Raw genomic sequence first — 26739 nt, forward strand, 5'->3', positions numbered from 1 at the left:
GCTGTGACAAACATGCATCACCGTACTGAACCTTCGTTCTTCGATGAATTTCAATAGGTTTCACACCTTCACTGCGCAAAAACCGAATAACAGAACGCTGTTCTTTCCTGGTGCAAGTCGCAAGTGGGGCGGCCGTCTTTATACTGATACTGCGACGGTATGTGTGCATCTGCACTTTGCTGCCACCTACAGGCCATTCTGCACGTTGTTTGTAGTACGCTTACCAACTTACAGGATAACGGCGCGAAATTTCGATTTGTTATTACAAATTTAAGGTTTTCATTTGACTCACCCTCGTATAACAAATCTTACCAAGAATGACATGTTTTTATAAATCTTAAATGTGTCACTGCCTTGAAACGGCGTCCTTTCATAACACGCAAGTTACGATACGAAATTACAGAACCCAATATGGTGTTTCCCAAGCACCCATCATCTAATGTTAATGTGTGTCGATAGCAGTTCCTGTGGTCTTCGCTAAGTGCATGTAGCTACAAAATGATGTCATGTTTGCACAAAGTCTTGTGAACTACAGACTACTCAAATGGGACGGCTAGAGTGGAGAAAAGCCCATAGCGTGTAACACGAGTGGCGGCTGCCGGCGTCGTTGTGGGCTTCTGCTGTGGAAAACTCGATGCTGCGAGAAGTTCGGATCACGCGGTGTGCGAAAGGGGATTTTGCCAGCCTGGTGCACTGGAACTGTATAGCCACACCGTACGCTACGTTTGGCCGGACTTCTATACTAACATACCTCTGGTGAGCTCGCTCTATCCTGTTTAATATTAATAGTGAGGAGCGGTTGAGTTTGCCACGGCTGTTTGTTGAAGCGTCGAGTTCGTCATTAGTAGTGCGAATGGCATACTCGAGATTAGAGCGGTGTTTGCTGACATACGTTTGTGAATTAAAGAATTGCTGAGGCACGGCCGAAAGCTATACTTGGAACTTGTTCATTTAACGGGATTACGAGACCACAGTGCCAAAGTGCGAGCTGCTAAGCGATTTGTTAAATACGTTAGCACCATGTGTTTTTTGCTGTTTTAGAACCTTGTCAGCTGTCATTTAAATGTGGTGTGTTTGTGTATGCCTATGGTGTCGCCATTTTGTAGTACATGGCAGTGAGTACTGTCAGTCTTGGTGGACCAAAACAGGTGTCCGGATCGAATACGAGAATTGCTATTCAAGTAATAGTGTTTCCCTGTTTAAAATCAATTACTGTGCTGCTTAGCAATGCAAGTCGTAAGATTGCTTTGAATGTGCATAGCGGTCATTAATATCGCGTCCTGACAATTTAGATTTATTGCCTTTCCTTGCTTGCCTGCTTGTTGTTTATCTGACGGTAAAAGTTAAAAATTTTGTGCATTTCTCTTTAAATTGAATCTGAATGCAGAATCTGCCTCAGTTGTGTCTTGAAGGTTTAATCGTTAAAACTGGTTGGTTTTCTTGTCAAATGCCGTTAGCTGATATGTAAGAATGTGTCCTGAATACCTGATTCAGCATGTTGCCTTTGACTGTGTGTTGACAACTGATATTTGTGTAAATTGCCTTCTTTAAATCCTAGGTCAACAGAACTGACAGTTGGAGTGTGGGTATGGGTGTGTGTTTGTCTTGTAATATATTCTCTGTTTAATTAAGTGCAATAACATTTTTCTTTTTCGTAAAAAAAATATCTTAAACTAAAAAGTCTAGCGTAGTTCTACCGGGTGATCAAAAAGTCAGAATAAATTTGAAAACTGAATAAATCACGGAATAATGTAGATAGGGGGTACAAATTGACACAGATACTTGGAATGACATGGGGTTTTATTAGCACCAAAAAAATACAAACGTTCAAAAAATTTCCGACACATGGCGCTTCATCTGATCAGAATAGCAATAATTAACGTAACAAAGTAAGACAAAGGAAAGATGATGTACTTACAGGAAATGCTCAATATGTCCACCATCATTACTCAACAATAGCTGTAGTCGAGGAATAATGTTTTGAACAGCACTGTAAAGCATGTCCGGAGTTATGGTGAGGCATTGGCGTCGGATGTTGTCTTTCACCATCCCTAGAGATGTCGGTCGATCACGATACACTTGCGACTTCAGGTAACCCCAAAGCCAATAATTGCACGGACTGACGTCTGGGGACCTGGGAGGCCAAACATGACGAAAGTGGCGGCTGAGCACACGATCATCACCAAACGGCGCGCGCAAGAGATCTTTCACGCGTCTAGCAATTCTTTGTTTTTTCCCCTAATAAAACCCCATGTCATTCCAAGCATGTGTGTCAATTTTTACCTCTCTATCTACATTATTCCGTGGTTTATTAAGTTTTCAAATTTATACTGACTTTTTGATCACCCGGTATATCAAAGTAGCTCTAGTTATTTCTTGCTATATAACAACAATAATTACATTTCAAATTTTTATTTGATTTAACTGATCATGAGAGGAGCATCATTTATTAATAACTAAAGGATATTTATTGAAGTTGTAGTAAGACTGGTTGTGCTTGTCACAAGGTGGCAGACTGAAATAATTCTCCGTGCAGAATTGTTTATTGTCTGATGGCATAAAACAAATAACTATTTCTTTCACTGTGGTTTAACTTGTATCTTGCAGTGTATCATGCAGCACCTTTTGTTAAAATACTGTAGAAGTATCAATGTCGAAATTGTCCTTGTTGTGGTTTAACAGGTTGTTTAATAAATTATAAGCTCAGTGACTTACCACTCAAGGGCCAGAAACTCAAGTCCAACCTGCCCAAAGGTTTTCCCATCCTCTGTCTTCGGAGTCCGTACCAAAGCCATTTCACGAAATCTGAACCTGGCCGAAAGCGGCTGCTTATGCTCTGTCAGTCCTGCTTCGCTCCCTCCTGTGACGGGATCACAGAAGGGTATGATATTGACACATGTGTGAATAAAACGGCAAAAGTTCCTTCTAAGACCGCCCAGTTCGACAACCCTCTCTTCTCAGTGCCACCACCTGCCTTTGTTGAGCATTTTGAAACGTATCTGAACATAAATAGCTTGTGACGAAGTTGTAGGCGAGTGCAGATGGCAACCCCTTCGACACCCATCCGATTCTGGATGCCCCAGTAGTAGGTGCAAGAGCGGTAGCGTAGATTGCCTGCAGGCGCCAACGACCCTCGCCATAGGTTCTGTCTGAACAAGTACATTTTTAAGGTCCTCAACATAGGTGAGTGGGTAGTAGTGAAGGTGTAGCCAAGCTGAGTGGTCTTAATGGGACATTTTGTCGTTTTATTAACGCATGTGCCAAAGTCGGATCCCTCAATGATGACGCCACAGGAGGGCGCGAGACAGGAGGGCTGAAAGACAGTAACCATCCTATGCTTCCTTGGATCACTTTCAAATTTCGTCGGATAGTTTTAAACGTTCCCTAGTGGTTCCAGTCTAATGAGTACACAGTATGGTTTCAGAGTAAATCGGAGAAAGACGAAGGTAATGAGAAGTAGTAGAAATGAGAACAGCGAGAAACTTAACATCAGGATTGATGGTCACGAAGTCATTGAAGTTAAGGAATTCTGCTACCTAGACAGTAAAATAACCAATGACGGACGGAGCAAAGAGGACATAAAAAGCAGACTCGCTATGGCAAAAAAGGCATTTCTGGCCAAGAGAAGTCTACTAATATCAAATACCGGCCTTAATTTGAGGAAGAAATTTCTGAGGATGTACGTCTGGAGTACAGCATTGTATGGTAGTGAAACATGGACTGTGGGAAAACCGGAACGGAAGAGAATCGAAGCATTTGAGATGTGGTGCTATAGACAAATGTTGAAAACTAGGTGGACTGATAATGTAAGGAATGAGGAGGTTCTACGCAGAATCGGAGAGGAAAGGAATATATGGAAAACACTGATAAGGAGAAGGGACAGGTTGATAGGACATCTGCTAAGACATGAGGGAATGACTTCCAGGGTACTAGAGGGAGCTGTAGAGGGCAAAAACTGTAGAGGAAGACAGAGATTGGAATACGTCAAGCAAATAATTGAGGACGTAGGTTGCAAGTGCTACTCTGAGATGAAGAGGTTAGCACAGGAAAGGAATTCGTGGCGGCAAACCAGTCAGTAGACTGATGACAAAAAAAAACAAAGTGGTTCCAGGCCATACATCACAGCAAAGGCTGCGCTCCCACTGTGCTCCAAAGAGGTGCGTTCACGTTCGCTGGGGTGGGTGGCCCACGATACCATTAGAGTAGGGCTGAATCGTCTGAGGGTGTCAGCAGTGTCAGAGAGGAAGATCGTGGCATCGCGACCTGTCGCTTTTGGCTGCGAAATGTGTTGTGTGGGAATCAAACACCCGAGGGCAGGGATGCTGTCTTTGACGCCTTTGATGGTGCCCCCTATGGCCCTTTCTTGTTGATTCTGAGAGCCACTGCGTCTAAAATGTTTTCCTCCGCTACCAACAGATAACCGCGTAACTTCGTCGCTGGGCGTCACGGTTCTCACCTCCATCGCAAAGGTGTAAGACAAAGGGGCGAAATGTGGATAAGAGCAGGTGTGACGAACTTCCCATTCTGTGACACGTCCACGGTGCCGTTGGGTAGAATCACAGTGGCATTCGATGACGATGTGACATCATTAATCCAGCTTACACCTCACGCGAACTGAGCTCTGGCATTTTTTTCGCGCTGTATGAACTGTCGCAGAGCCCGAGGGTGACGTCGCACGGCTGCTCTTTTGCAGCACTTGGGGGGAAGCTTGTGGGCGCCTTTGAGCCGAATTTCAAACTTATGAGTGGCAGTGGAAGAGAAATACGGGGTTTTGAAAAAGTGATCCTTTAAATGTTTTGCGCGGTGTGTATGCATAATTAAAACTGTACAGAATCCTCAGAGCGCGAGTCCTACTCGCAATAGTTCGTTGTCTTTTTTATATAAAAAAAAAACGGTCCATCAAAATAATCAATCCCAAGGGAAATTTTTGAGTGCAGATGATGTTAATATACTGCTTTGTTTCTCTCCAAGACGTGCAACGACACGAGATGCTAAACAGCAGGAAACTTGTCAATAACTCTTTTCCTGCATGTCCATTGAGATTCATCACAATATTCATATCATCAGTAAACTGAACTACATTACGAAGCGTGTCACATTTTATGGAGCTCACGTCTGAAAACTACTGCTGACTACGTTACAGGTATCGATCTGCAATACGATCATCAGACCACAAAACTATGGTAACATAATGTAGCCTACTGATTAGTCTGAATATGGTAACACAAACCATACCCTTAGCAGCTATCAGTGTATTTTCCAACATCGCTTTCGCAAGATTCATTTCATTAGAATATGATGTTAACAATTTGTCAAGCACATCACTAGTTGGAGAAAACATCAGGTTATGTTTCCAAAATTGTTGTGATTTAAGCAGTCACGTACCTTGATAGGTTATAATAAAAGGTGAATTGGTTAGTTTCTGGAGGAGAAAAAATGGTTATTTTCCCATCGCATATAACATATAATGGCTCTGTATTTTCTTAAGTGTTGCATGACGTTCGATGTCACACAAATGCAAGGAAACAATGCCTTTGTTTTGTCAATCTACATACGCTGACAAGTCAGAACATTATTTGTAAACACTGCCCCATGGTCACATTGAATGCCGTTTTCTGGCGTTACGGGCACATGACGCAGTGAGGAAAAAATAGAGGGTGGTCCTTTGATAGAGACCGGGACAAATATCTCACGAAATAAGCATCAAACGAAAAAACTACAAAGAACGAAACTCGTCTAGCTTGTAGAGGGAAACCAGAGGGCGCTAAGGTTGGGCCGCTAGATGGCGCTGCCGTAGATCAAACGGATATCAACTGCGTTTATTTAAATAGGAACCCTCATTTTTATTACATATTCGTGTAGTACGTAAACAAATATGAATGTTTTAGTTGGAGCTCTTTTTTCGCTTTGTGATAGATGGCGCTGTAGTAGTCACAAACGCATAAGTACGTGGTATCACGTAACATTCCGCCAGTGCGGTCGGTATTTGCTTCGTCATACATTACCCGTCTTAAAATGGACCGTTTACCAATTGCGGAAAAGGTCGATATCGTGTTGATGTATGGCTATTGTGATCAAAATGCCCAACGGGCGTGTGGTATGTATGCTGCTCGGTATCCTGGACGACGTCATTCAGGTGTCCGGACCGTTCGCTGGATAGTTACGTTATTTAAGGAAACAGGAAGTGTTCTGCCACATATGAAACGTCAGCCACGACCTGCAACAAATGATGATGCCCAAGTAGGTGTTTTAGCTGCTGTCGCGGCTAATCCGCTCATCAGTAGCAGACAAATTGCGCGGGAATCGGGAATCTCAAAAACGTCGGTGTTGCGAATGCTACATCAACATCGATTGCACCCGTACCATATTTCTATGCACCAGGAATTGCATGGCGACGACTTTGAACGTCGTGTACAGCTCTGCCACAGGGCACAAGAGAAATTACGGGACGATGACAGATTTTTTGCACGCGTTCTATTTAGCTACGAAGCGTCATTCACCAGCAGCGGTAACGTAAACCGGCATAATATGCATTATTGGGCAACAGAAAATTCACGATGACTGCGACAAATGGAATATCAATGACCTTGGCGGGTTAACGTACGATGCGGCATTATGGAAGGAAGGATAATTGGCCCCAATTTTATCGATGGCAATCTAAATGGTGGGATGTATGCTGATTTCCTACGTAATGTTCTACTGACGTTACTACAAGATGTTTCAGTGCATGACAGAATGGCGATGTACTCCCAACATGATGGATGTCCGGCACATAGCTCGCGTGCGGTTGAAGCGGTACTGAATAGCATATTTCATGACAGGTAGATTGGTTCACCGGATCTGACGTCCCCGGATTTCTTTCTGTGGGGAAAGTTGAAGATTATTTGGTATCGTGATCCACCGACAACGCCTGACAACATGCGTCAGTGCATTTTCAGTGCATGTGCGAACATTACACAAGGCGAACTACTCGCTGTTGAGAGGAACGTCGTTAGACGTATTGCCAAATGTATTGAGATTGACGGACATCATTTTGAGCATTTATTGCATTATGTGGTATTTACAGGTAATCACGCTGTAACAGCATGCGTTTTCAGAAATGATAAGTTCACAAAGGTACATGTACCACATTGGAAGAACCGAAATAAAATGTTCAAACGTACCTATGGTCTGTATTTTAATTTAAAAAATCTACCTGTTACCAACTGTTCGTCTAAAATTGGGAGCCATATGTTAGTGACTATTACAGCGCCATCTATCACAAAGCGAGAAAAGTTGTCCAAATAAAACATTCATATTTCTTTACATACTACACGAATATGTAATAAAAAATGGGGGTTACTATTATAAAAAAAACTCAGTTGATATCCGTTTGACCTACGGCAGCGCCATCTAGCGGGCCAACCATAGCGCCATCTGGTTCCCCCCTTCAAGCCAGACGATTTTCGTTCTTTGTAGTTTTTTCGTTTGACGCTTATTTCGTGAGATATTTGGCCCGGTCACTATCAATGGACCACCCTGTATAAGGGGAGCGGAGGCGACTCGGGATTCATTACTAGAGGACACAAGTAGATACATGCACAGGAAAGCCCGTATAAAGAGAAGCTGCTGTAAGCAGGAGATTGATTCAGTGCGGTGACTCACCGGGCAGGGTCTGGGTGTCGTTGACGCACTCTCCGGGCCGCGGCTCCGGCACCCTGCTGGAGAGAACGGGCAGCCAGGCGGAGCTGCTGGTCGCCTGCTCCTTGAAGCGGCCGCGGAACGCCTGCTGCAGGTCCTGCAGCGTGTACGAGCAGATGGCCGATCCGATCAGGCCCGTGCTGGACGTCGTGAAGACGGCGTGGAAGCGGCTCGGGTCGTCCGGAGTGCGGTATACGGCCTCTGCAAAAATAAAAGACAGCGAGGTTTCAGTACGGAACACGCGGAGCAGGACAATGAGTTCTCTTGGGCGTTCCACATCAGTTCCCGTAACATCTGCGTCACTATAATAAAAATCACATCGTGACAACTTGATGAACGGTCTGTGACGTGGCGAGCACTCCCGAGCGCTTGGAGCGCCAGACAATAGAGGGGGCGTGACACGGCCGCTCGCAGCTGTCGGTGCAGAGCCGATTCGCCAGGCGCTGGCCAGCTGAAAGGCGACCACGGAGTAATAGCGAATTTCAGCGCGTCCGGAACTTGTACTGGTCATCTCAGCACGTGTGATACCAGTATTCAGGTCGTGTTACTTACTTCACTTTATCGCGGCAAAAATGCAATACACAAAGAAGTTCTCTCATTACTAGGGCCAGGATTTTAATGTTCAAATGTGTGTGAAATCTTATGGGACTTAACAGCTAAAGTCATCAGTCCCTAAACTTACACACTACTTAACCTAAATTATCCTAAGGACAATGCATGTGAGAACATTGCGGAAGGCGAACTACTCGCTGTTGAGAGGAATGTCGTTACACGTATTACCAAATGCATTGAGGCTGACGGACATCATTTTGAGCATTTATTGCATTAATGTGGTATTTACAGGTAATCACGCTGTAACAGTATGCGTTCTCAGAAATGATACCTTCACACACCCATGCCCGAGGGAGGATTCGAAACTACTCCGGGACCAGCCGCACAGACCATGACCGCAGCGCCAGCGCCTCAGACCACTCGGCTAATCCTGCGCAGCGGATTTTAACGACAAGTCATATTTTTCTCTGGAACTATATGGTGAATTTTAGAACAATTTAGACACAAATTTCGGCATTTTAGTGTCGAAAGATGTATTTTGATTGTGCATATAAAGTCATATTTTAATAATAGGTCATACTGCGGCTAACTATTAATATAATAGGTCATATTTCCGTCAACTTTTGCCAAAACTGCGTATACCGTTTTCTCGTATCTTGCGGGAAACACGAATAAGAAAATGAATATGTTGCTCACGAGACAATATTTAACGTGCTATTATGAAAGATAAACTGATAAATTAGTACACAGCTTTATTTCTCAGGACTGTAGCAGAAAATCTGTGTACCACAACAGTCGTTTCGCGAACATCAAACATTGTTGCGCAGAGTAGACAATACGCCGTCATTCAAGAAAGGCGGCTTCTGCCGTAATAATCATCGCAGTCGCGCAGGTGTAGCCAGGAACCAGTTTGAATACAGCCTTTGCCTTGTTCAACATGCCTAAAGCAAAGTGCTCCGATAACGTGAAGTTGCGAGGATATGTTCGAGAATTTGGAGAGAATTTCTTTAGTACTGATGGGAAAGTATTATTTTGTAAACTGTGTGAAGTTAAAGTTAGTGCAGAAAAGCGCTTTAATGTGCAACAACACTGTAATACCTCTAAACACAGCAGCTGTGTGAAACGAAGTGCTGAAAATAACAGCAGGCAAACGCTGTTATTTGAACAGACAGGTCAATCGTCAACCGTGCAATCATTCTGCAAGGATTTGTGTGAGATGATGGTGTCCTGCAACATCCCATTGGAAAAGCTGAAGAATCCACACTTCAGGCGGTTCTTGGAGAAGTACACAACACATCCATTTCCAGATTAATCTACACTGAGAAAGAACTATTTATCTGTATGCTATAATGATGGGCTCGACAAAATACGAATTACTATTGCTGAGCAAAAGATCTGGCTGTCGATAGATGAAACTACGGATATTAGTGGGCGATATACTGCAAATGTTGTTGTTGGTGTTCTAAAAGTTGATGGCCCTGGAGATATGTTCCTACTAACGTGTGAAACTCCCGATAGAGTAAACAATTCAACGATTGCTGTTTTGTTTGACAACTCTCTGAAGCTACTGTGGCCGAATGGTGTAAAAAGAGAAAACGTTTTGCTGCTTGTAACACATGGTGCTTCATATATGGCTGAAGCAGCCAAAGGGCTTCAGATTCTCTACTCCAGTATAGAGTACGCCACTTGCCTTGCACATGCGTTGCACAGAGTTGCCGAAGAGGTGTGATCAAATTACCCTGGCGTGGACAAATTCATTTCCTGTGGTAAGAAAATCTATGTGAAGGCTCCGCTACGGGTGCAGAAATTCAAGGAAGAAGCACCCTCAACGCCCCTCCCACCTAAACCTGTTCTTACACGATGGGGTTCTTGGCTTAATGCTGCTGAGTATTACTACACCCAAATAAAAACAATCTTCTGTGAGCTTGATAGCGATGAGTCAAATGCTATAAAATTGTCAAAGAAGTTTTTACAGATACATTATCTCGAAACTTGGCATACATCAACGCCAATTTTTCAGTGATGTCAAAAGCCATCAAACGACTGGAAGCTGTCGGCACTCAGCTATGTGAGGCCCTGAGTATTGTGCAGAGTGAGTTGGGTCGAGCTTGTGGTCATGTGGCTGACAAAGTGAAAACCAAATTGCAAAGTGTTCTCATCCTGGATATTCTACACTGTGCAAAATTAGTGACAGTCTTTCAGGGAATGCTGCAACATTTGAAGATACTGAAACAAAGCTGACCTCCTGTGACCTGGCTGCCTTCAAATACGCTCCAGTGACGTCTTGTAAAGTGGAGAGCAGCTTTTCCAGGTACGAAACTATCCTCAGCGACAACCATAGATCTTTGACAATGGAAAACCCGAAAATGCACCTTGCCATCCAGTGCAACTTTGCAGATACTGAAGATCGACAGACAGTATTAAATAATGTGAAACGTTTTAAATACTATGTAGAAATAAAAACATTGTTTTACTGTTTTGGTAGATGATCTTTTCACTGTACTTTGTGTATAGAAAATGAAACATTCACACATTCAAAAAATAGGTGCAAGTTAGCCACAAACCCTACAGAAAGAAAGAACTATACTTACAATATTTTGAGAAGTGAATTTTGTATTACTTTATGGTGAATAAAAAATTGAATAAACAAACAAGAATGCTTTAAATAAACTTCTATTAAGTCATTTTATTTTTAAGGTCATATTTATGTAAGTTTTAGGTCATAAATGCATGCATATTTCACTGTTTTTTAGGTAATTAAAGTCCGGGCCCTACTCATTACCAGAAAATCTGTATACCATTTCCTGCCATTCGAGTGTCTCAGGTCCATGGTGTTAAAATCAATATAAATCGACATTACATAAACTGCTTATGACTTGGACTACCTTTGAGGCATAAACACTTTTTCAAATAATTTTAGTAATTTAAAGTATACATTTTGAAGAAACACGTTTTTTATACTTTTCTGGTGGCTTTCGAAGGATATATACACCGACGGGGAAAAAATCGCAGCAACAAAAAATAATTAATATAGAGTGATAAAATTTTGGAAATACGTTTGTTTAGGTAACATATTTAAGTAATTAGCATTGCAAGAGCACAGGTTAATGTGAGCGCGATATAAGCCTTTGCAAATGTGAAGTGTTGCTAAAATAATAACCGGCGCAGCCACCAAATGTTGAACGCAAGCATGCAAGCGTGCATGCATTGTTTTGTACAGGTGCCATATGTCAGCTTTTGGGCCGGTGTTGCACACCAGTTGCACTTAATCAGTAATACAGGGGCGGTTAATGTTGGTGTGGATGACGCTGGTGATGTCGTCCGATGATGTCCCATATGTGCTCGACTGGAGACAGATCTGGTGATCGTGCAGGCCCAGGCAACATGTCGACACTCTGTAGAGCAGGATGGGTTGCAACACTTCTATGTGGGCAAGAGTTATCCTGTTGGAAACCACCCCCCGGAATGCTGTTCATGAATGGCAGCACAACAGGTCGAATCACCAGACTGACATACAAATTTGCAGTGAGAGTGTGTGGAATGGTCGTGAGAGTGCTCCAGGTGGCGTAGGAAATCGCACCCCAGACCGTAACTCCAGGAGCACGTTCAGTGTGTCAGGTATGCAGACAGGTTGGTTGTGGAGCCACAGTTGGCCTCTTCCTAATTAGTACAACACATGGCCATGACTGGCACCGAGGCAGAACCACCTTTCATCAGAAAACACAACAGACATCCATCACGTCGTCCAATGAGCTCTCGCTTGACACGACTAAAGTCGCAAATAACTGTGGTTTGGGGTCAGTGGAATGCACGCTACGGAGGATATGGTTCGGACCTATCCTTCAAATAAATGATTTTTAATAATTCATCGTCTCAATGTAGAGTCGAGTGCTGCTAAAATTGCTGCTGCAGTTGCAGTAGGGTCGACAGAGCCATACACCAAACACGTCGGCGTTTCCTCTCGGTAATGACTCCTGCCAGCAATCATGTGCAGTGACTACATTCGTGCCAAATCTTCTTTCAGTGTCGCAGAAGGAACATCCAGCTTCTCGTAGCCCACTTACACGACCTCGTTAAAACTCAATGTTAATGGCGCCTTTGTCACATTAAAGGCTTTCTTGACTAACGTCAACTCACCACGTCCAGTCTTAAATAAAACTGCCAGCCGCGGTGGTCTTGCGGTTCTAGACGCGCAGTCAGGAACCGTGCGGCTGCTACGGCCGCAGGTTCGAATCCTGCCTCGGGCATGGATGTGTGTGATGTCCTTAGGTTAGTTAGGTTTAAGTAGGTCTAAGTTCTAGGGGACTGATGACCACAGCAGTTGAGTCCCATAGTGCTCAGAGCCATTTGAACCATTTGAAATGTAACTAACGCATGCGACCGTTACAGAGTATATTTAAATCAAATCTGATTTGCATACTCACAGTGGTGTCACTTATGCGACCCCCACGAAATATGAATAGTCCTCAACTTTCAGATGTTGAAACAGGCCTACCAACATGGGTTTATGTTGCACATCTCCTTCCTGGGGTTTTTTGTTTTTTAGTCAGAGTAGTTTATTCTCGTTCCTCACCAACTGCTTTTATAAAATAATTCTTACAGCAAATTTGCGTAGGAGGCACAAACAGCAGCAGAAAGTACAGAGCACACGTGTTTGGTGCACTTATAGCATGTAATTTTAATTTTTCTGTCTTTCTTCTCTACACAAGATGCAGATCTTCATAGCTTCTCCTTTTCTTGGCTGCAGATTTCACTGCCCTTCTTGGATCCGGTGCTCCTAATGACTCACTGACTTCTTTACCCTGCTGATTGCTTTCTGAAATTGATGATGACAGTCAGATGTCTCATTTCTTTATTGGTAGCCAGCACAGAACCGAATGATGCATTTTAGGCGGAGGGGCCAAGGAGGGGGGGAGGAGGGGCTGGGCGCTGGCAGCCCCTTTGCACTCACGCATATAAAATCAGACAAAGGAAATTTTTTTAACAAGACCACTCACACAGCCAAGAATAATCCTTTATTACTATAGATATGTCGATGATATTGTAATCCTATTCGATGGCACAACAGATACGTGTAACGTATTGCAGTCAACAGTTTGCATCCACAAATAAATTTCACTGTTGTTGTTGTGGTCTTCAGTCCTGAAACTGGTTTGATCCAGCTCTCCAGGCTACTCTATCCTGTGTTAGCTTCTTCATCTCCCAGTGCCTACTGCAACCTACATCCCTCTGAATCCGCTTAGTGTATTCATCTCTTGGTCTCCCTCTATGATTTTTACCCTCCACGCTGCCCTCCAATACTAAATTGGTGATGCCTTCATGCCTCAGAATATGTCCTACCAGCCGATCCCTTCTTATAGTCAAGTTGCGCCACAAATTTCTCTTCTCCCCAGTTCAATACCTCATTAGTTATGTGATCTACCCATCTAATCATCAGCATTCTTCTGTAGCACCACATTTCGAAAGCTTCTATTCTCTTCTTGTCCAAACTATTTATCGTCCATGTTTCACTTCCATACATGGCTACACTCCATACAAATACTTTCAGAAACGACTTCCTGACACTTAAATCTATACTTGATGTTAACAAATTTCTCTTCTTCAGAAACGATTTCCTTGCCATTGCCAGTCTACATTTTATATCCTCTCTACTTCGACCATCATCAGTTATTTTGCTCCCCAAATAGCAAAACTCCTTTACTACTTTAAGTGTCTCATTTCCTAATATAATTCCCTCAGCATCACTCGACTTAATTCGACTACATTCCATTATCCTCGTTTTGCTTTTGTTGATGTTCATCTTATGTCCTCCTTTCAAGACACTGTCCATTCTGTTCAACTGCTCTTCCAAGTCCTTTGCTGTCTCTGACAGAATTACAATGTCACTAAGGAAAGAGGAAAAAAAGAGTATAAACTTTCTGGTTTTAAAAATTTTAATCGAAAAATCTGTACACATATTCGATATTTTTCGTAAACCAACGACAACAGACATAATTATCCACAACCAGTTATGCCACCCGAGAGCACACAAGTTCGCATATTTTCATTGTGTGTTACATAGACTAAACAACTTACCACTGAAAAAAGAAAAAAACATGAGAAAGAACTAGAGCTTCTCCGAAATGTAGCTATAATCAATAGTTATGCCAAAATCTTAGTAGACACATTATTCAAAAAGAAAACTAATCAAACACATGCCAGTGCAATAGATAAAATAACTTTAATCAGAGACAAAAATGAACCACAGAAAAATAAAGTTCTAGTATGGCCGTATTTAGGTATCATTTCCAACAAAATTACTCGATGCTTCAAAAATACAAAATTATAGAACCATTAACAATCTACAGCGATTATTGAGACACATACCACGTAAATCACAACCGTTTTCGCAATGAGGTATCTACAAAATTAACTGTGAAGAATGCCCAAAATTTCATATTGGACAAACAGGAAGAATAGCTAGTACTCGATTTAAAGGACACACGACAATAAGCGACTGTAAGCCATCCACATTTCCTGCACACTTAAAAGACACCAACCACAAAATACCTAACATAGATGGATCACTTCAAATATTACATTAGTTACTGAAAGAAAAATCGTGGATGTAATGGAAGAAATTGAAATTTACGTTCATCTAAAAGATCAGTCAGACAGAGTTTTAAATTGGCAAAAAGACTTGCGAGATGGGAAATTCCAAGAAAACTTTCTACCATTTCTACGACGAAGCATTACAGAACCATATAATGTACAATTATCGGTACACTCATTAATAAATATGACTGTAATGCGAGACATCACGCTACCATAAAGCAGTTTTTACTCGACTCTCGTAGTTTTCAGTACTGTTTCATTAGAGTACTGCGACAGATTTAATATATAAGATCTTTGCACCAACAATTCAAAAATGACGTGTTCCCACAATAAAAGAACAAATATTTATAAATTATCTTAAAGAAATTAACTACAGTCATATTTTCACCAATAATGAACGATAATTAAATATAATTGAGAACAAAAGCATATGCGGGTTAAGTAACAAATTTCTATAAAATAATTATAATCGTCCTAGCGTTAAGAGCGTTAAAACATGGCCTTTATATATAAGAGCTTTGCAACAACTGCTCGAAAGTAACGTGCTCCTAAAATAGCGTAAAATATCTGCGATTTATTTTATGAGCATAACATGGAGTCATGGGAGCAACGACATACAAGGCACAATTTACTACTAAAAATCATCCATAAATTAAGTTATAATGCGCCTAGTATATTTACAGATATGACTTGTTCCTACATCAAAATCACAAGTGTCTAATGTACGCAATGTATAATGCTTCCGTTTTAGATATTTGAAAATCGCCTAAGGCGAGAGTGGCAGCTGTAGGCATCATTAAATCTTTCAAAATATTCATTGCAACTGCAGACCCTGTCGAATTGAAAAGTATATAATACAATGCCTTATAAGCATCATCAAGGGCGACCCACGTCGTATCCCATAATCTTGCGACATGGAGTGAAAAAAGAAGGGAGGGTTTGGCGTTAGTTGAAGAGTTATTCTTAGAATGTAAATGTCTTGCAAAATCTGGCTGGGCTGGTTTCATTTTATTTCTGTCAACAACGAATATGTATAACGCAACAATGGTCATTTTACATTCTATGATGCATTACTCTCATGTGAACCTTAGTGTGGAACTGTATTTAATACTTGTTGCCGTTGCATAAATGTTTCACATCGTATTATAAGTTTTACTAATGCAGCTCGTGGTCTTGCGGTAGCGTTCTGGCTTTCCGCGCACGGGGTCCCGAGTTCGATTCCCGGCGGAGTCAGGGATTTTTCCCGCCTCGAGATGACTGGGTGTTGTGTTGTCTTCCTCATCATCATTCATCCCGCCTAGTCGGCGGTGCGGGTCTCCTGCATCGTTCCCCACGCTCCCTGGAGTATGGGACTTCATCATCATTCATCATACTGGATGATTGAGGCAATTTTAATTATGACACTAATTGTTGCAGGTTCTTGATGGCTGATTACGCCCCAACAGAGTTAAATGACATGCATCTCATTTATGGGGAGGCACGATGCAACAGTGGGGCACCGTGCTGTCCGTATGGAGAAGGATTTCCAAGCAGAAGGTTTGAAATCAAGCCACATTCCAAAGTCTAGGTGGCCATCTTCGTGAAATGCATGTTTGTTTTGAGGGTGTTAGGCACACAAATACCAGTTGTGCAGTAATGTAAACGGACGATTTTTTCAGCAACATCACTAAACTAGTGTTCATCATATGATAGTCTGTACACCATCTCTGAACATCACTACCGTCAAAACCTTCATGACGAAGAAACGGTGTATCTAAGACATGTTGTTGTTGTTGTGGTCTTCAGTTCTTAGACTGGTTTGATGCAGCTCTCCATGCTACTCTATCCCGTGCAAGCTTCTTCATCTCCCAGTACCTACTGCAACCTACATCCTTCTGAATCTGCTTAGTGTATTCATCTCTTGGTCTTCCTCTACGATTTTTACCCTCCACGCTGCCCTCCAATACTAAATTGGTGATCCCTTCATGCCTCAGAACATGTCCTACCAACCGATCCCTTCTTATAGTCAAGTTGTGCCACAAACTCCCCAATTCTATTCAATACCTCCTCATTAGTTATGTGATCTACCCATCTAATCTTAAGCATTCTTCTGTAGCACAACATTTCAAAAGCTTATAGTCTCTTCTTGTCGGAACTAATTATCGTCCATGTTTCACTTCCATACAAGGCTCCATTCCATACAAATACTTTCAGAAACGACTTCCTGACACTTAAATCTATACTCGATGTTAACAAATTTCTCTTCTTCAGAAACGCTTTCCTTGTCATTGCCAGTCTACATTTTATATCCTCTCTACTTCGACCATCATCAGTTATTTTGCTTCCCAAATAGCAAAACTCATTTACTACTCTGTCTCATTCGCTAATCTAATTCCCTCAGCATTACCCGACTTAATTCGACTACATTCCATTATCCTTGTTTTGCTTTTGTTGATGTTCATCTTATATCCTCCTTTCAAGACACTGTCCATTCCGTTCAACAGCTCTTCCAAGTCCTTTGCTGTCTCTGACAGAATTACAGTGTCATCGGCGAACCTCAAAGTTTTTATTTCTTCTCCATGGATTTTAATACCTACTCCGAATTTTTCTTTTGTTTCCTTCACTGTGTGCTCAATATAAAGATTGAATAACATCGGGGAGAGGCGACAACCCTGTCTCACTCCCTTCCCAACCACTGTTTCCCTTTCATGTCCCTCGACTCTTATAACTGCCATCTGGTTTCTGTACAAATAGTAAATAGCCTTTCGCTCCCTGTATTTTAACCCTGCCACCTTCAGGATTTGAAAGATTATTCCAGTCAACATTGAAAAAGTGTTTCGTTTCATATCTTCTAAATATGCTAAAATTTTGTATACTTGTTTTTAACACCATATTTTTACCTGTAGCCAATGGCCTTGTTGCAGTATTAACACCGGTTCTCTTGACATCACCGGAGTTAAGCGCTGTCGAGCTGGACTAACACTTGGATGGGTCACAATCCGAGTCTGCAGAGTGCTGTTGGCAAATTGAGGAGCTACTTGACTGAGAAGTAGCGGCACCGGTCGCGAAAACTGACAACAGCCGGGAGAGCGGTGTGTTGACTACATGCCGCTCCGTCCGGCGACGCCAAAGGGCCGAAGATGACACGGCGGCCGTTGGGCCTTCTCGGCCTGTTTGGAGGGTGCCTGTTTTTTATATATGTGTGTCTGTACCATGTAAATTTATTGAGTTTCATTAAGGTGAGATGTTAACGAACAAATCTTGGAAAATTATTTACTCTTTAAACAAGCCTGATATAGTTACGATCAAAATGTCAAATTAAAGAGCTTGATGAGACGCAGCTTTTGCCACAGTTTCTCTTATCGCCAACATCATACTGCGTCTGGAAAACTCATTTTACTCAGATTTCATTAAAAAGTCTGTTTAATTTATCAAAGAAGTAATCTGACAGTTGCCAGGATACTGTTACACAGACAACACAGTATTTGTAGGCTATAAGTTTTACAAAAATTTTTGGTTATTTTCAGTCAATTAATGTTTCAGTAATTTAAATCGTCCGGAATTGTAATTATATTAAAGTTACAAGGAAACGTATTACATTAGCGGAAAGGGATGGTAATTTCCCATCACAGTGACCTGCTACAATGAAACTTCCTAGCAGATTAAAACTGTGTGCCGGACCGAGACTCGAACTCGGGACATTTGCCTTTCGCAGTGCTCGCAGGAGAGCTTCTGTAAAGTTTGGAAGGTAGGAGACGAGGTACTGGCAGATGTAAAGCTGTGAGGACGGAGCATGAGTCGTGCTTGGGTAGCTCCGTTGGTAGAGCACTTGCCCGCGATGGCAAAAGTCCCGAGTTCGAGTCTCGGTCCGGCACACAGATTTAATCTGCTAGGAAGATTCACATCGGCGCACACTCCCCTGCAGAGTGAAAATCTCATTCTGGGATCTGTTACAATGTCTGTCAGTACTACATTTTTAGGAAATATTAATAATTTAGTCAAACTGTGCAATCATGTTTATTATATTTATATTGGCTGTGGCCGAGCTACTCATCGCACAATTCATCGTAGTATCTTGGACTGACCAGCACAAAAACGTGGATCCCCCTGTTTTAGCCTAGCATCAAGGATACGGAAACGTTCAGTCTGACAACAAATAGTTAACCGGCGGACGGTATTTAAGCGCCAGTTTGACGTTAGGTTGGGGACACAGATTACAACAACGCCATAAGCAGTACTGCGACATTCTGCGTTGCGTATCGGCCGCACGACTCCTTCCAGAGTCACCACTGTTCGCGTGCGGGCCCTCGCCACTTAAAATACTTTGCCACTGAGCCACAAGTAGGACTTTATTCGGTGGCTTCGTGGACTCTGCCTATTTCTCGCGTGCGTTTCTGAGAACTTGTAATACTGCCAGTTGTGGACGCCGGTAGAGTGTTAGAGCTTTTAAAGAGTTAGCCACAATGGGGACTCGTGTTTATTTGTGGGTTGACGAACACTTTGGACTTCTGTTTATTTCCAGTTGGTGGTTAATTCGGGGCTTATAATTATTTGTGTAAGTACAGTAAGGATTTGTGTTTATTTTGCGGTGAAACGAACAGTCGGGACTTGTATTTACTCTCGGTCTGCTGAACATTCGTTAACTCCGAGCATTAGCACTCAGAATTTTGAAGTATAATAATGTTATCTACAAAAGCTATTCTACGGCACTGATGTTTATTTTACGCACACTTGGTGAAGAATTTTGATGTTAATAGCAGTTCAGTCTCACAATACGCACTAGTGTCGATTTCTTACGAAATCTGATTAACTAAACTTGCAGTTTTATTGCAAACAATTCGTCTCAGCTACAGTGATTTGTAGTAGTTTGCCACATCACTATTTGCGCACGTATCGTAAATTGGCTGCAGTCGCTTTATCAAAGCAGTGAATGCAACCAACACTCTACACGATGTAGATTTATTACCATGTAGGCCATTACTTATAATTTAAACACAAGCTGTAATCATTCTTATGCAAATTAGTACCATCAACAGCAGTTCTTTTTTCTATACATTGGTAACTAACGATATAATACGGACGATTATATCCCATCACCATAACTATTTCTACTATTAACAAAGATTACACTTACTACCACATTTACAGAACATAGAGCCATAGACAGTAGTTAGGTTGTATTCCATACTGAGTCATCCAGCCACATATGTAGGTACATGTATTGCCTGAGAAACAGTGGACACTGGTCATTTTCGCAAAGTCCAGGCACAAGTAGCAGGTGTACCAAGTGACATTAACAGCCGTACACCCATCTGGTCTCAAAGCCCAAAAAAAAAAGAAAAATTGTTAATGACCTCAGATGGCTGAGCTCTCTGCACTTACATATTATGTTCTCCGACAGTCACCGAGTTCATGAGGCGTAGTTTAGAAGCTGTATCACATTTTTCTCTCATTCCTCTTCCACCCGCCGATGATAAGGGGGAAGAATTATTGGTAGCTCGGCCCTTTGCTGCTATTTGGATGCTTTATGGAGTGGCATGCAGCCAGCACTCCACTCTTCCTACTGTAGCCTCCTTCCCCAGTCTTAACAGCCGCTCAGCGAGGTATCTCCTTAATTGACCGAGTGCAGCTAAATTTACATTTACATTAATACTCCTCGAGCCTCTGTACACTCCATAGCGGATGGTGCACAGTGCCAATATTATCCAATCCCTTACCTGCTCCGTCCGCGCATTAAGCGACGGCAAAATGACTGTTAGAATGCCTAAGTACGTGTCCTAATTTCTATCATTCTTTTCTCCAGCGCCAGACGCGCGATAGGCATTGTTGCCAGCATAATGGTCTCACAGTCAGATAACCGTTCTTTAAATTTACCTAATAATGTTGTGGGAGAACGACGTCCCCTTTCTTCTAGGGATTCCCACGACGGCGTCTCTGAATTTTTTCGATGTCTGTTGTTACGCTTACATTATGAGGACTCCTAATCCTGGAACAGTACTTTAGGATTGGTCGCACTAGCCTCTTGTATGCTATTTCCTTTACAGGTGCACCACACTTCCACAGAAACTTTACGTCATCGTTCCACTCGACATGGCTATTTACTGTTAGCCCCAAATACAAGGACCATACTAAAAATAATGAGCAATAATTTTTGAAATTTTTAATCCTTATTTCTTAGACAAATCAAGTACATAATCCTAATCGATATACTTTCTCTCATTTTTCAACATAGTCTCAACCTTTTTGCATGCAATTTCCCGACGTTCTGTAAATCTGAAGATATTGTACGATACAAAGTGCCATCTTCCCGAAAACACATAACGCTCTGCTTACCGGAAATCCTCCACCGTCCCATAGCGTCAGCTTCGCATCTGTTCCATAACAGAACAGGAAAGATAACAGGCTGAGCGTCGTAAGTAAGGACTCTAGGGAGAATGTGGAAGAGTCTCCTCTCCTAAATGTCCTGTTCTCCACAGTCACACGAGCAGTGTGAGGACGGGCGTTATATTCTTGCATGATCTCTTTTTCCAGGGCACAACGGGGGTTCAAAAGTATCTGAATATAGGGAGCAGCATTTATGTTTTGTCCAGGTTTAACACCTTCACTTCGGCGTTGAGAATTGTCTCTCTCTCTCTCTGCAGGGCGAATCTCGTATTCATGCTTCCCTTCATCCGGGGCGCTGCTTTTGCTGCTTCTCGCCGTGGCGTGGCGGTCGTACTCAGACGACGCAGACTACTATTTTAATTTTTTTATTTTAAAACTGGCGGAAATTCATTGTTTAAAAAAACGGTTTGTTTCAAACTCGTTATGATAGGACCAATGATTGAACCAACTTTCTTTGCCTGTCGCAATCATCATCAAAAAGTATGATCTTCATTTTGTAACCTCTAACGAAGGTTTTAGGTCACGATTCTTGTATGAAGTTTGTCTGAGATTTTAATCATTTCTTGTACTGTATTGTGTCCTACCGCATGTTTTGCAGCGATTTCATTCTCTATGACACGCCTGTCTTCGCTGACGAGCTCATCAACTTTTTCCATGTTGCGTTCAGTGCAGGCAGTTCGAGGGCAATCGCTACGAGACTCATCTTGTATACGCGTGTGTCCAGCTTTGAAATATATTATCCATTCATAACCTTGCTAACGCCCATGTAGACACCTCGATAGGCACGTTGAAATCTGAGATGAATTCTAACAGCACGGTTTTCCTCTTTTAGAGGGATTCAATGACAGTACGCTGTCCAACTGAAACACTGATGTCGGCAATTTTGGGAAGTATTGCTTGTGGTGACGTGATAGATTCTAATGACGTCACAACTTGCCAAAATATGATGTAAAGTCTGTAAATTACTATCTTTCAGCAGTTTTTCTGTCATTGTTGGAAACAGAATTTTAACAATTGGTTGCTCACAACTCTCAGAATGGCCTTTCTGCCTATACGATGTGACATGTTAAGATTTTCACCGATAATCTTGTAAAAAGATATTAACGGGTTATTTCCCTTTGTTAGAAGCATTTCTTACATTAGCCTCATCTGAAGAAACTGGAATTCATTGCAACAGGTGGAACACTTTTCCAGGTTTTCTGCAACATCCTGCGATCGTCCAACCATCATAACTGCAGGTATAAATCTGCATCGTCAAGTGCTGCTGATTCTATTGTTTATATAAAGGGCGATCAAAAAGTTTCCATTCGATGGACGTACAATCCAAAATCGGCATGCCGATCAGGCAAAATCGCCAAAATCACCGTGAGCATTGAGGCAGTCATTCTACCTACGCAGTACTTTGAAGATATCGGTCTGGCAAAACACCGTGTCCTGCTGCGTGAGGAAGTCCGTAACCACTTGCTACACATCATCGTCCGACAGGAATCGTCGCCCCTTCAAGACCTTTTGTACGGGACCGAACACGTGAGACGTCAGGACTATTCTGCAGGTGCTCGAGTATCTCCCATTTGATTTAGCGTAACTTCTCCGTTACGACATTTTCGACATTGGGACGTGCGTTATCATAAACTTGGCGCAACATTCAACAATGGTGTTTCTTGACAGAAATGCTGCCCATACACATTATTCATTCTCCGAAATATGTCTACCTTGTTTGTCCTTCTGAAGGAAATGGTTCAAATGGCTCTGAGCACTATGGGACTTAACATCTTAGGTCATCAGTCCCCTAGAACTTAGAACGACTTAAACCTAACTAACCTAAGGACATCACACACATCCATGCCCGAGGCAGGATTCGAACCTGCGACCGTAGCAGTCCCGCGGTTCCGGACTGCAGCGCTAGAACCGGACGACCACCGCGGCCGGCCCTTCTGAAGGAAACAAAAGAATAACAGCACGTTGGTCCTCTTAGGACGCGTAAGGTAATAAAGTCGTCATAGCTCACGTTTCCTCTTTCACCGCACGCAGATCGAAAAGAAGCGAATACCACACTAATCTCTGGCCTATGTCGGTACTTATACACACGCATCGGAGTCGCGCTACGCTGCATATACGCTGCAGCAACACCCCCTTACGAAACCTTTTTGGTCGCTCCTTGTTTACGGAAAACAGTACAGGTCCTATTAGGCTACATCGTTCCAGTGCACCCACGAAGGAAAAAATCGCTAGTGGTAGTGGCATTTGAAGCCGAGTCCTGAGAGTGGGAGCCACACACACTGAGAGCTCAGCTAGTGGACTGTTGAAAATTTACCAAATCATTCAGATGTCATTTCTATCTACACATATTCAATGAATCTGTCTACTGCTGGACAATGTACGAATCATTTTTTACAGGAAGACTGATAGAATTCTTGCATAGTAACCTGAATTACCGAGAAATAAAGTCTGACGGCATATCACAGTCTGTCGCAAGTGCTGTTGAACAAGTCTCCACTCGTTGTATACGACCTGCGGGGCTAATTAAGAATTACTCATGTCGCGGCAGACAACCATAGAGCGTAGCGTTTGTTACGTGAATGAGAACGCCTTTGTTCAGTCCGCGAGGCGGGAATGGCGCTGGAGTGTAAAAGACGGTGCAGGGGATACGAACACTGAGCATGACGAGGTGTGACTCTGTGTGTGTGTGTGTGTGTGTGTGTGTGTGTGTGTGTGTGTAAGTGGGAGGGGTGAACGGAGTGAATGAGTGGAGACGGGCGAGCGCAGGGAAGGGGGAACGGCGCTTGGGATGTGCATTGCGCGAATGTAAGGAGAGGGACAGAACATATTTCCGGGAAAAAACAGCCCCCTCCGGAGTATAATAGAGTCGAGGATATGGAGGACCGCTGAAGGGGACCGGAAGTGGCCCACATCAGCGGAATTTTTGTTTCCAGCAGAGGCGAGCGGCGGAGCAGCAGCCAGCCCTCTTTGTTTGCGGAACACAGGGGTTGCGAGCACTGACGCTGTTCACCGAAGCGCCGCTGCAAGTTTTCCCTGATAATTAAAAAGTCTGTAGCTGATACCGGATACGGAATGGTTCATTCCAAAGGTATTTTTTCGACACACTGCAAATTAGTAGCCTAAGAATAATCCGGCATTAGTGGCTGCAGAGAAAGACCGTTGTGTCACCTTCACATTTTACTTTCTATAAATTCTACAAACAAAACATGAAATGTGAGACATGTTGCTATATTAGAAGATACGGCGTGGAAGTATTCTGATCATCTTAGTATCCTCCACAAAAAACACCTACGTACAGCATATCCGAGGAAGCATAAACTCTGGGGTGTTTGATCTAACTTACGAAAATTTTACGACATACACTATTATTGTCAATTTTTGAAAATACAGTGTAACTGAACAGATAAAAAAATCTACTCATCGGCTGGCGGCAGAAGAACACATATAAAAAGGCATTACCGTTTGCAAGCTTTCGGAGGCAGAATGAATGAAGGGGAAGGAAGAGGGGTGAAGGGAAAGGGCTGGTGAGGTTTAGGAAACGGCGCAGAGTTTGGAAAAGTAGCCCATAACCCCGCGTCAGGGGAGACTTACCGGCAAGTGTCCCGTGACCCGGAGTTCTGGGTGACTTTTACGAACTGTACCCTGTTTCTTAAACGTCACCAGTCCTTTAACTTTACCCCTCTTCCCTCACCTTCAACCATTCGACCAGAAAAAGCGGCCACCAGCTCCGAAAGCTTGCAAACTGTAATTCCTTCAATGTGTGTGTTCTCCTGCCGCCGCTTGGTGAGTAGATCTTTTATCAATCCATTTACAGTATACTACGTCACACACTGATCGTCGTAAAAAGAGTTTCACCCAGAAGAACAATGAGACTTGCGATCATTGTCCGCAGGCATGTAGATGATACCACACATACAAAATGACTGCACTTTCAACTCTGAAGTACCAACAGTTATTGCATTACACGGCCACAAATCGTGCGTGGTGCCAGGTGCTCATGGCTGTGAGTACTAGCGCCCACCCGGTCGCGGTGGCCAAGCCGTTCTAGACACTTCAGTCCGGCACCGCGCGATTGCTACGGTCGCAGGTTCGAATCCTGCCTCGGGCATGGATGTGTGTGATGTCCTTAGGTTAGTTAGGTTTAAGTAGTTCTAAGTTCTAGGGGACTGATGACCTCAGAAGTTAAGTCCCATAGTGCTCAGAGCCATTTGAACCATTTCCTAGCGTCTAGACGTCGTGGCATGAGCATGTCTCGGATACTCTCCTGTGACACTCCATCCCATTCCGCTTGCACCTCAGGGCGCAGTTCCCGCAGACCAGTTGGTGGAGGTGGAGTGCTGATGACACGCCCCAGGGCGGTCCACGCATTCTCGATCGGGGAGAGATCGGGCACTGCGACTGACCACGGAAGAGTGTCCACAGCTACGAGGCACGCTCGGGAGGTGGCAGCGGTATGAGAACGAGCGTTGCCTTGCTTCCATAGGGCATGAGCGTGGGTGTTTGCGAATGACAGAGCCACTCCAGGGCTCTCCACACCACCAGGGCTCTCCACACCACCACATCAGGCTGCCGGGACGTGTGATGGAAGACCAGAAGCCGGCCTGTGTGGCTAAGCGGTTCTAGGCGCTACAGTCTGGAACCGCGCCTCCGCTACGGTCGCAGGTTCGAATCCTGCCTCGGGCATGGATGTGTGTGATGTTCAAATGGCTCTGCGCACTATGGGACTTAACAGCTGAGGTCATCAGTTCCCTAAAACTTAGAACTACTTAAACATAACTAACCTAAGGACATCACACACATCCATGCCCTCGGCAGGATTCGAACCTGCGACCGTAGCGGTCGCGCGGTTCCAGACTATAGCGCCTAGAACCGCTCGGCCACTCTGGCCGGCTATGTGTGATGTCTTTAGGTTAGTTAGGTTTAAGTAGTTCTAAGTTCTAGGGGACTGATGACCTCAGCAGTTAAGTCCCATAGCGCTCAGAGCCATTTGAACTTTTTTTTTTTTAAAAAAAAAAAAAAAAAAGACCAGAAACCGCTTCACGAGGCGCTCTCCACTGCGCCTTCGGACGCAGACCCGCACAGATGGAAGTATGACTCGTCACTAAAGATGACCTGCTGCCAGCCTGCAGGGTTCTGTATTCGTCGTTGTCAACTCCACGCGGGTCGGTGCTATGCTGTTGAGGAGTGAGTGGCAGGGTTCGTAAGGGCTGGCGTACGGCGAGCCCTGTGTCAAGCAGCCACCTGCCACATTTACAGGCAGAAAGCAGGACAGCCCGCTCAACGGCTCCTATGGTTGCCGTTGAACCCGCACGCGACAATCCATCGGCCCTCCCTCCTTCGTAGGATCACACAGCCTCCGCAGACCTACGATGCGGTTCCCCTCGAACTCATCTAGCTGGGCAACCCGCAGCCTCACGTGTCATCTGGGCTTAGTGGTCGTGCAGGTGATGTTCTGGTGACGCTACCCGCTGTCGCAATGACCGCAACAGCCGTTTGACACCCCGTAATGTCCCACCCATGCTTCCCGAAAGCGCGCCGACAGTGCAGACG

At 43.4% G+C, this 26739-nt stretch overlaps 1 protein-coding gene across 2 annotated transcripts in view; it reads right to left on the bottom strand.

Annotated features, from left to right (window-relative positions):
* The window catches only part of LOC126412375 (semaphorin-2A-like), a 1156194-nt gene that overhangs the window by 130423 nt on the left and 999032 nt on the right, over window positions 1–26739 (bottom strand). For both annotated transcript variants that reach the window (XM_050081946.1, XM_050081945.1), the window contains one exon: window positions 7645–7881. In XM_050081946.1, coding sequence (XP_049937903.1) covers window positions 7645–7881 — 237 coding nt within the window. The remainder of the gene's footprint in view (window positions 1–7644; window positions 7882–26739) is intronic.

The sequence above is a fragment of the Schistocerca serialis genome, chromosome 7, assembly GCF_023864345.2.
Source record: "Schistocerca serialis cubense isolate TAMUIC-IGC-003099 chromosome 7, iqSchSeri2.2, whole genome shotgun sequence".
Lineage (NCBI taxonomy): Eukaryota > Metazoa > Arthropoda > Insecta > Orthoptera > Acrididae > Schistocerca > Schistocerca serialis.